The following is a 12,135-nucleotide window of genomic DNA, read 5'->3' on the forward strand; positions in this document are numbered from 1 at the left end:
GTTTGAATACTATTATGTTTTCTCATCAGTTCACGACTGTGATCGTCTTGGTAAAATTCCGCTCTCACTTTTTATAGCTAGAAAACGTTGCTTACCGCTGCCGACATTCTGTTGTTTACACCTCGTTTGAAAGTTTTTAATGGCCATATACTACAACTTTGCTTTTATCATTCTCCTAAGGAAAGGACTCAGGTTTGTATAGTTAGGTAAACTACAATTTCCTTCCAAATTTATCATTTTAAGCCCCATTCTTATTATACATAAAAGAAGGCTTTCTTTCCTATTATTTTGCAAATATAACTTGCAAACACAAACAATGTATAGTATCTGGGTATTCTAGAAAATACCTTTCACTATAATAAAGCATTTTGACAAAATCCATGTAAATTGCTCTAGACCAAATCCATGTTTGCCTAATAAATGGATAGGATGTAATTAACAATAAGAAATCTCTGTATGGAAAAAAGGCCTCACAAAGATCATTGTAAAAGCAAGATAAATGAAAATGTGAAAAATCTTTAATGACCTTAAAAATCACCATCAATACTCCTACCAATAACAGCAGAGGAAATTTGCATTTGTTGTAGAATAAATCGACTTTTAGTATGGATAGACAAAAGCTTTCCTTCAATTAATTCTTCTTGTGCTGGATCCCATGTTGGCCACTCTCTTATTTCTGCCAGAAGCTGACATATCTTTTTTTGCAGTTTGGGAGGAATGCTGGTCTCACAGTTAAAACTCAGACTGGACAGAAGCCCTGAAAAATAGAATTCTTGTAATAGCTTATATTATTCCTCTACTCATCTGTGATTTCTTATGCTTATGTCAATGATGTTTGAACTTCTCAAACATCAAAACAATTCTCTCCGTTCCCAATACCCTCTTTGGAACCACAAAGAGTGTACTACAGTCAGACCTCCCTATTTGAGGGTTCTTTCTTCGCGATTTTGATCATTCGCAATACAGAGAACTATATAACCTACTGTATCAACAATTTCAATCTGACCATACTCCTTTGCACACTGCATCCTTCGCGCACCACCCTGTATCTTGCTCGCTCAGCCTGTCTTACATCATCTCTTCAAATGTGCATCTCCCGCTCTTGTCCTTTTTTGTACAGAATCAAGTTTTCATGCAAAAATGTTACGTAAAGAACCTGTACATATTCATGGGTTCTCGCTTTTCGCGCCTGTCTGTTACCTAACTCCTTTGAATAAGGAGGGCTGACTGTATTGCTGTGCTATAGTATGAGGATAAATCTGTGACTGTTGTTCCAGGTGTCCTGTTTTACCTTATGATCTCATAAAAGTGAATTTCTAAAAGATAAAGTGTATACCCATGCATTAAAAGACCACTTGGAGTGGGGGAAGAGGGAATGTATCTGACGTAAAGGTAGGAATCAAAATAATGAAATTTACATTAAAGTTTTCAGTGCATCTTACCAGAGTCATGATACTAATAACCACACTTCCCAAGGGAGAAAGGGGAGAAGAAAAGCAGTAATACTCAAACCAAACATATTGAAAATTGTCAAAATTATGAATAAATTTCACCACAATTTTAATAGCCAACTGGGAAGCGAAAAGAGAGTACGGTCTTTTATCATTAGAACTTTAGTCCATACCTATAAAACTAAAGTTCCTTGACTATCCACAACTGGAGTTTTAAAATAATTCCTGAAAAGGTACGATGTACAAATACAGTACTGTAAGTCCGTTGTAACGAAGATCTATTCCTACGATATATTGTAATACAAATTTTGACGTTAGTCGGAACATACCTGAATACAGCACTTTACATAACCATTAAGGTTTCTCATCTATGCTAATGGAGTAGTAAAGTCATAATCTAGGACAAAAAAAAACACTTTATTACAAGGAAATATAACTATGACTAAGAAAAATACATGGAGGACATAAAGAATGGTAAAATGAAAATAAAAACAATAATAATATATTTCCTCTATGGGAGCTGTGTTGTATACATGAAACATTGTAAATCAAACCCATTGTAACCTGATATATTACCATACTGTACTGTATTATCATGACTAGATCAACTATTGCTTCTATTACTTCAACCTATCTTAGACTAAAGTAAGCCCTCGTTTTTCACAAGGGTTAGGTAAGAGAGAGGTGCGAAAAGCGAAAAATCGTAAATGCTTGTTGCCCTAGGGTGGGATAACTCCTAACCTAGCCTAACAACTCACGGCCATTGCCTATGCTCGGATAATTAACCCACTAAGTACAGTACTGCATAAACATCTATTTTTGGGTGAGATGGCCATGTCGTCCTGATGGAAGTTCCTTGAAGTAGCTTCCTAAGGGATATATGTACTACAGTGATATTCCCAGAGAATTTTACCTTTAGGTATCCAGAATTCTAACTCCTGGCACGAATATCCTTAAAATTTCTCCAAAGGATATCGCATAATATCAGCGGACGCATTCTTGACACGCCTCCATAGCAATCTGCACCCCAAACAGCTTTTTGGCTTCGAGGAGGATGTGGCAAAAGGGAGCCGTCCAAAGGCTCTCCCCGCTCTCGTAATACTATTGGGAATACAACAGCACCATTCCAACGACGGCGGACATTCCTTGTAGCATTGAGCGTGGTGTTACAGATACAGTACCACGGGAGGGATACTGTGAAGATCTTTTCTTTTAGAAGAGATGGGTGGGTCAATCAGGACGACATGGCCATCTCACCCAAAAATAGATTTCTGGGTCGATCTGTGGCGCCGGGTGAAAAGAGTCCTTCTTATATACCTTTTCTGATAAAACCTTCCAATTATACCAGAGAAAGATAAAAGCATGGAATGCTGAGGTTACAACCCTCGCGCGAGCACCTTTAGGGTGTCGTGTATAAAGCAAAGGCGCGTGAAATCCACTATTCACAGGTTGTCTTCCATTTAGTTAATTCCTTCGTCAAAGGGATGGGCCGATACAAAGGCCCTTGCCAACCACCAGCGCCACACCACCCACGCCACGACGCGAGCGCCATCTGAACAACATCCTTCTTTTTGGACTGATAGAATAGTGTGTATTTTGTGGTGCTCTCGATCGTTTTTAACAGTCATGGATTTATTTTGTCATGTCCGAAGCTCCATCTTCACACATTCCAATGTTAAGTACCATAGTTTGTTTTGACAGTATTTTATTGTACCGGGCTTTTGTTTTATATCCAGTATAGTCTGTTTTATTATTCCCGTCTGGCCTTCATGGCGGCCATTGTTTGTTCACTTGTTTGGGAATTCATCTTTATCTGCCCGTTTAGTACTCTGTCACTTAGGTTCTTGGTTAAGTCCCTGGCCTTATGCCTTTAGAACCGTTATTATTTTTTTTTTTTTTTTTTGTGTATTTATGCTCATGGTACTTTTTGCTAGTAAGTCCAGCCTACGAACGAGATAGCGATTTAGCTTTGTTTTTGTTTAGTAACCGCCCGAGGCGTTCGTCACTCGACTGTGCTATTTATTTAAAGTTTTAGCAGATGCTATTCTTCGATCGTAGTGTTATATGGATGTACATTTTTATTTTATACGTTTATAATAGTGTTGTGTGATTTTTAGTCCTGTTTTTGTGTCCAAGAGAGCGAGAGATTGGGGTCCCCGTTTTCTGTTCGCAGTCACGAGTTACCCCTTTATCTCGTTTTCTTTCTTTGCTCTGGTGGTTGAGCGGATTTCCCGTTTTCCGTTTTGTGCGTTCAACGGGTTCTCCCTTCCTCACCTCTCCCCCTCGGGGTGGATGATAACTTACGAGTTATTTATTTTTCGTGACTTTTCAATTGTTAGCGTTATTTTGGTCCGTGTTCGTCCTCTCCCCGTTACGGCTCGGGAGTAGTTTATGAACGTTTTCCACTCCGCCTTGAGTTCTACTCCAGCTTGAGGGATTCTCAATGACTTTCGTTCTATTGTTATATTTATATATTGTTTCCTACATGGGACGGGCTTCATATTGTTTAGATACGACCCTCCGGTGGCCCTTACTGCGGTCTCAGGCCACGGCCATATCCACAATAGCCATTGTTATTACAATTGTGTTTTTATTCACAATAATTATTCAGGACCTTTCTTCTCCCTCCGGCCTCACCGGAGTTTGTAAACACGCTTTGCTATGATCTAAGCCTTAGCCCTTAGCTGCGGCTTGGCTTTTATATCTTCACAATTGAATTATTAGCCACAATTGAATTATTCAGAGTATCTCATTATCCTCCGGCGTCACCGGAGGTCGCCCATACACTTCACACTTATATTTGCCTTGCCTTTGGCTAAGACGGCATTATTCAGGACATCTCATTACTCTCCGGCTTCACCGGAGGTCGCCCATACACTTAACACTTATATTTGCCTTGCCTTTAGCTAAGGCTGGTGTTTATATTTATTTTAAGGGCATGTCACTGCTTCCCCGACCCTCGCAGGTCGGCAGATTGCTTTAAGTTATTTATCCTTATGTCATTATCAGACATTAGGTAAATTACAAATATACAAACATTTGGATATTATAGTGCCAACAATGGTTTTGGCCGAATAGCGATTTAAACGTTTGCGATTTAGTCTGTTAGTTTGTACTCGCCCCAGGAAGGCCCGATTTAGACTATATCCTTATTTATTGGTTACGTTGTCGTTATTCTTCGTTTTTGGTTATTACAATGACTAAAAATTAAAAAGAAAAAGGAAAAATAAAAATAAAATAAAAACAATCAGTTTTATTTTACTTTCCTTATATTATTGTGTGATGTTAGCTTTTATTATGTAACCTTGAGAGTGAGAACATAGGGTGCTCGTTTATTAGCTCGAGTAAGGGAGGTGATTTTCCCGTTCTCCGTTTTTATACGTTCACGAGTTATTCAGGCCTCCTCTTATTATCAGAGTTGATGATAGTACGTTTAATGTTATACACGTTTTATTGATGTGGTTACTGTTAATATAGCTAACACTATTAGTAGGAACGTTGGTGTATGAGTCATTAATTGGGTTCGATTTATACCGACACCCTTAGCTCCGCCTTGAGTTATGTTTAGCTCCGCCTTGAGTTATACGCCGCTATAATGGATACTCATTGGGTGAGAACTAGTCAGATATTTGGAGTGCAACGGTGAAATCCGGCACTCAGACTCCGGCTGAGACCTTTTTGCACACGAACCTTTGTCATGTTTGATCTCAATTACACCTTTCCGGCCCCTTTTTTCATCGAATCTCCGGCTACGCTGGAGATAACTCAAACATTCATTGAGGTTAATGTTATCGTACCGGTGACGGTCACGATCTCACGGGGACTAGCCTTTGCTACCGGATCTCCCATACAAACAGTGATCAAGCAGACGTCCAGAACCGGAGTTAACAATGTGATACCGATGAGGATTTCACAGTTTCATTATTACGGTTTCTTTTTCATCGAATCTCCGGCTTAACCGGATATCGTACAGGCGATCAGCATTGAGGTTAATATTAGATTTCCTCTGGTTCACGTTGTCACTATGACGGACCTTTGTTTGTACCGGGGATGGTTACCGGAGATCCGGTACAGTCGGAGATCACTCAGACCACGGGTGGCCAATCTTTTGTTTTACCTGAAAAAAAAAAAAAAAAAAAAAAAAAAAAAAAAAAAAAAAAAAAAAAAAAAAAATTTATTATTTATGAACGTAACTATGCCTATATTTATGCATGTATTTAATTCTAACTATGTATAAATATGGATAAATATCCATACAACATCGTGTTCAAATAGAATTAAATTAATTATGCCTATATTTATGCATGTATTTAATTCTAACTATGTATAAATATGGATAAATATCCATACAACATCGTGTTCAAATAGAATTAAATTAATTATGCCTATATTTATGCATGTATTTAATTCTAACTATGTATAAATATGGATAAATATCCATACAACATCGTGTTCAAATAGAATTAAATTAATTATGCCTATATTTATGCATGTATTTAATTCTAACTATGTATAAATATGGATAAATATCCATACAACATCGTGTTCAAATAGAATTAAATTAATTATGCCTATATTTATGCATGTATTTAATTCTAACTATGTATAAATATGGATAAATATCCATACAACATCGTGTTCAAATAGAATTAAATTAATTATGCCTATATTTATGCATGTATTTAATTTTAACTATGTATAAATATGGATAAATATCCATACAACATCGTGTTCAAATAGAATTAAATTAATTATGCCTATATTTATGCATATTCAATCCTAACTGTCTAAATATGGCTAAATATCCATGCAACATAGTGTTCAAATAGAAATACATTAATTATGCCTATATTTATGCATAGTCAATTCTAACTATGTCTAGATATGGATAAATATCCATACAACATAGTGTTCATATAGAAATAATTTCCACCCAGTGGCGAATGCGCCAACAGTGTCACATTTCATGAATACAAGTGTCGCACTATACCCCAGAAGATAATACATTAAATAACTTGTCTTTAAAATGGCTTTTTAAGAGTATACAGCTGATCCCAGCCTGTGAATAGGATCGCTAACCAAAGTTCAAGGAACATCCAGACTTATGTCCCCTTTGTGTTACAGAAGGTTCGCCTGCATGGTTCCCATCAGGATGATGATGATTCTCTCTGGCCTGCAAAGAGAGGCTCTCCACCCTTGGGTATCGAAGTTGGGAAGGAATGCTCCATCTAGAGGTCCCTATCTCCTCGGAGTGTCCTCTCTAAGGTTGGACAACGACCCCATGGACGGGCAGGTATGTGGGGATGAGTTTTGAGCCTTCAGCTTTGCAATTACCTACGTCACCGACCTAGGACCATTAAAGGATCCTAATGTTCATGTTACCCTGCATAGACTGTGACGGCTAAAAGCAACACATTCTAAGGAAATCCAAGGGGCTATGACGAGCTCTAAGGTAGGGTGGTGAGTCAGTGCCGTTCAGGAACTCGGATATAGGTGGTACCATAAATCTGGAGGGCATAGACGTCCTCCCTCTGGGGGACCTAGATTTTACTCCCAGGTACTAGAATTCCCATTCAACGGATTCGTTCGATTGAAAGAGATTGCCTTGGTTAGCTTAGACAAGGTACCGAAGGTAACGGTATTATTTCCTAAAGGGCAGGCCCGATCTGTCTGGACCAGGATGTTGTCAGCCTGGGGGGTACGATAATTCCAGGCTCTGCCCTTCCAGTTCGACCTACACGTTTGTTGGTCTGATCGGGTCAGTTGTGGGAAGTACGTTCTGTCTGAGACCTCTATCAGACAGGAATTGATAGTCGGTTTCCCACTCGTCATCACAGCCTTCCTCTGGTTCGACGGTTTTGTATCTGACCCCCCATCATCAGGTGGTCTACCTCACTGATTCCCCAGGTACACAGTCCAACTCCGTTGGGATGTTTTGCCTGCATGCAGCCCTAGATCCGAACCCTCAGGCTCCTTTCATGGACACCAGAGTGGAAGCTACAGGAGTAGAAGACAGTCCCGACATCAAGGCGGACCTAGGAAAAAGGGGGCTCGGAGAAGGGAAGGACCTAGATTCACTCCCTCACAACGCGGTGGTCCTGGTAGAGGGAAGACTTTACCACTTTCGGACCATTGGACTCGGTCTGTGGGATCATAGCATAGTCTTTAACGGTTTGAGATGAAAATGGCCTCAAGGTCCTCCTCCTCCGCCAGTGACCTTCTCCCAGAAATACACTCCCGTCCTGAAAGAGTACACCACAGGGTTACTCAAGAAAAAGCAATCAAACGACTATCTCTTAGGTATGGACCTTACTTCCCCGTGGGACCGTCACCACCTCTGTCGATCTTACCGACCGCTATTAGCTTGCGCCTATAGCTCGAAACTTCTCTTCTTATCTGGGTTTCCACCTAAGCAGGAAAGCCTTTGTGTTCAAGACATGCCCTTCGGCCTCAACATTGATCCCAGGATATTCACGAAACTGGGAGAGGCAGTGTTAGAACAACTCAGGAACCAAGAGATACAGATCATTGCTTATCTGGCCGGTTGGCTCATTTGGGCCCGGCCGGCCATAGAAGGTAACAGAGCTACGAAGGAATTTCTTCGATCGCTCGACAACCTGTGATTTCGGGTCAATCTCCATAAGTCTCGCCTGCGACCATCAGGCCACTTAGAATGGTTAGCCATTCAGTGGGACCTTTCGAAGCACACGTTGTCTCTCCCTTCCAAAAGTAAGAGGAATAGGTTCCAAGATCAAGAATTTCTCAAGCACAAACAGGTGTCCAAAGAGCCTAGAAAGTATCCTCGGCCTTTCCCAATTCACTTCAGTAACAGATCTCCTAATAAAAGCCAAACTCAAGACATCAATCGATTTTGGAGAAAGAGAGCTACAGTACCTATAAGAAGACAAGGTCTCGAAGATCCCCTCTGTCGGGAAAATGAGACTACGCCCATGGTCCGAACCGAAGAACCTCTCCAAAGCGGTTCCTCTACAATTCCCACCTCCACAAGTGACATTCCATTCAGCCGTGTCTCTAAGTGGATGGGGGGATTTCTCCGAACATCAGATGTTTCAGGTTCTTGGTCACTAGCCATGAAACAGTCCCATATCAATGTTCTCGAAGCCATGGCAGTGTTCTTGACCCTGAAGAGAGAGACTCCTCCGAGGTCGACCCACATCAGAGTAGTGTCAGACAACACAGACGAGGTACACTACGGAAACAGGGGAGGATCCAAGTCACCCAACCTGAATCAGATCCTGGTCACTTTCTTCGCCTGGGCAACAGAAAAGAACTGGTTCCTGTCAGCACCTCACCTAGCAGGAGGCCAGGATGTGAGAACGGGCTCACTATCCAGGACGAGTTCCCTGGAGTCAGAATTTCACTCCGGTGGATACTCAGGTTCGTTCCAGGCATCCAGGTAGATCTATTCACATCTCAGATCAATCACAAACTTCCTTGTTATGTGACCCCAATCCTGGACCCTCGGGCTCATGCCATGGACGCATTACCCCGGGATTGGAATCATTAGAGGAAGATTTCCCTATCTTTCCCAGTGAATCTTCTAAAAACTTTAACACCGACTGCGCTCCTTCCGGGGTGCAGTGGTTTTAGTACCACCTCACTGCCCAAGAACAGTTGGTTTCCTCTCCTCCTCGAGTGGAAACTCCGTCCCATCCGGATTCCGTTCCTCAAACTGACCCGAGTATTCCAAACTCACTGTGTCAGATTACTCAAGGATGTCCAAAACCCTAACTTTGTGGACTACAGGAAGTTGGCAGCTCGTAGAGACTCGAACATTGAACCGGAAAACGATTTCTTACTCGAATCAGTCAAAAGGGACTCGACAATTCGCCAATATGATTCGGCCGTTAACCCCCAAAATAGGTGGTCCCCTTGGAAAGTTATTCCTCTTCTCCAAGATACTTTTCTATGTCCGGTCACCACTCTCAGGGCCTTTTTAGCCACGACTGCTACCCGATCGTCTGGACCCTTGTTTATCAGGGAACAAGGAGGTACCATTCCCATACGTGGTATTAGGCTATAGATCCTATACTTCGTTTGACAAGCCAATCCGGGATCATTTCCCCCAGAAGATGGACTTTGATGACCTTATAAAGTTCACGGGTTGGGAATCTCCTATGGTCTTCAAACGCCCCTATCTAATGAACTTACAGGCTCTTAAATACCCAACAGTTGCAGCTGGGAGCCGTATCTCTCCCCAGTGATCTTTTGTTCTTCCTTTCATCCATCTCTTTTCTTCTCCCTCCTACCCGCCACTCGCACCACGACGCCGCTTCCTTGGTGGTTCGTTAGCCCTAAGTTTATTACATATTAGGTTATGTTTGTAACTATTATTGATTACCGTTGTTACAGGGTTGGGATATTCTTAGCCATGTCAGTTTTGTAGCATGTTTCCTCTGATACTCGGAGGCTTCCCTGTTATCATGTTTGTTTACCTTAATTATTTATGATTTTCTTTACATGGTGTTGTTTCTCTCCCCTCTTTAAATTAGTTATTGTTGGGCTTGGAAGGCATTCTCTGGTACATTTTCACCCGGCGCCACAGATCGACCCAGAAAAGGGATTTTGACGAAGGGAAAATCTATTTCTGGGGAGAGACCTGTGGCGCCCGGTGAAACCCTTCCCCTTTATTTTACACAATCCCACCCTTTCCTTTCCAAGCCATCATGGCCAATACAGAAGGATGTTGTTCAGATGGCGCTCGCGTCGTGGCGTGGGTGGTGTGGCGCTGGTGGTTGGCAAGGGCCTTTGTATCGGCCCATCCCTTTGACGAAGGAATTAACTAAATGGAAGACAACCTGTGAATAGTGGATTTCACGCGCCTTTGCTTTATACACGACACCCTAAAGGTGCTCGCGCGAGGGTTGTAACCTCAGCATTCCATGCTTTTATCTTTCTCTGGTATAATTGGAAGGTTTTATCAGAAAAGGTATATAAGAAGGACTCTTTTCACCGGGCGCCACAGGTCTCTCCCCAGAAATAGATTTTTCCTTCGTCAAAATCCCTTTTTTCGCTTCGCTCAAAATCCGTTTTTTGGGCTCAAGCCATGTCGTCGTGATGGAAGCATATCAGAGCATAAGTGTATCTGTAGATTTTTAATCAGTGCCTTAACCTTATAGCAACCTTTTCTATGTTCATGGGGACCACATGAGACAAGGGACGTTACAGTTATTCGTCACCATCACTAATCATAACCAATGTTAGTGCTTCCTGCCTCCTACAGGGAAGAGTCATTCTAGACAGTAGAAAAGGGATCTTGAGGTTAACATACATAGTATGACCAATCATAAGAACACACTGAATATACAAATATTCTCATAGTTGTATATTTGCTAAAATAACATCAGTGTCTCTTATATCTATTATTTGATGCATACAAATATATGAAGGATACTTACTTAGGTAAGTTGAAGAACTCTGGCATGTATACATACAATTGTCTGGCGAAGGTGGACGCACTACATTCTAATAGACATTTATTACTAATAAATGACTAAAAGATGTTCAGTAAAACGAATGTAGTATGACAATGGGATTATACCTGTAACGAGTACAGAGACTATATTTCCTTCTTGAAAGAAGAAATAATGAGTGCCACTCTCAGACTGAAGAAAATTATAAAACAATTTCTCTTCATAATTCCAGTACTGGTTACTTCTATCTGCACTGTGTACTTCGTACACCGGCACTAGTGCTATCTGTATAATTCCACACCTGGGATATTGAACAGAGCCAGTGTTATCATGGTAACACTTAATCAAAAGAAGTCACACCTAAGAAGTGTGACCTCTTCTACGGCAAGTTAAATATTCTACCTGGCGTCACCACATATTGCTTCAGATCATGGATTTGTCTAGCATAGTGTATGTAGAACACTCTGGATGATTCTCATCCATTACATGTGCGAGGACATGTGAGGTCCCAAACCAAAAACTGTTTACTACAGTAATTAGGGGGCAGGTTTTAATACACTACCTGCCACCACTATGAAGTGTTTCAGTTCATGCACTTATTTTGCATAGTGTTTGTAAAACACGCTGCTGGATGATTTCCATCCAGTGTATGAACGAAGTCGCTCAAAGTCCATATACTGAAAGAAGTTCAGTGATGAAGCAATCTTTCTCGGATCATGACCTGCGGGAGTACCGTCCGGATCCGCTCTACGAATAAAGTAGGTGAGCTTCGCCCTTAGTTGTTTTAGGGATAAATTTGATCCAGAAGTTTCTCCTTTAAAGAGCTGTCCTCCCCTGAAGTCTGAAGTTCTACGAAGATAGACCTTTAGACACTCTACAGGACATAGAGAGACATCTTCCTTCAGAGGGCATATTCTCCAGGGACCCCACCTCTTAGTGGGTAGCTCGTTTTTAGCAAGAAAGGATGGATCAGGAAATAGATTCAGTTCTCCCACTTCCGGGAACTGAATATGACCCTCATCTCTGGATAGGGCCACTATTTCACTAACTCTAGCCCCGGAGGCGATAGCGAACAGAAGAATAACCTTTTGGGTTAGATCCTTAAGAGAACAATCTTCATTGTTCACAGATGAGGCATAATGTAAGACCTTGTCCAAAGACCAAGAGATGGGCTTTGGTGGTACCGCGGGCTTAAGCCTAGCACATGCCTTCGGAATCTTATTAAAGATTTCATTCGCCAGATCCACTTG

The 12,135-nt window shown here is 41.3% G+C and overlaps 1 protein-coding gene across 4 annotated transcripts in view; it reads right to left on the reverse strand.

Moving 5' to 3' along the window:
- Positions 1-505: 505 nt before the first annotated feature.
- The window catches only part of LOC137631811 (uncharacterized), a 105,620-nt gene continuing 93,990 nt past the window's right edge, over positions 506-12,135 (reverse strand). For all 4 annotated transcript variants that reach the window (XM_068363801.1, XM_068363803.1, XM_068363800.1 and 1 more), the window contains one exon: positions 506-757. In XM_068363801.1, coding sequence (XP_068219902.1) covers positions 528-757 — 230 coding nt within the window. In that variant the 3' untranslated portion in view covers positions 506-527. The remainder of the gene's footprint in view (positions 758-12,135) is intronic.

This window comes from Palaemon carinicauda, chromosome 40 (genome assembly GCF_036898095.1).
Source record: "Palaemon carinicauda isolate YSFRI2023 chromosome 40, ASM3689809v2, whole genome shotgun sequence".
Classification (NCBI taxonomy): domain Eukaryota; kingdom Metazoa; phylum Arthropoda; class Malacostraca; order Decapoda; family Palaemonidae; genus Palaemon; species Palaemon carinicauda.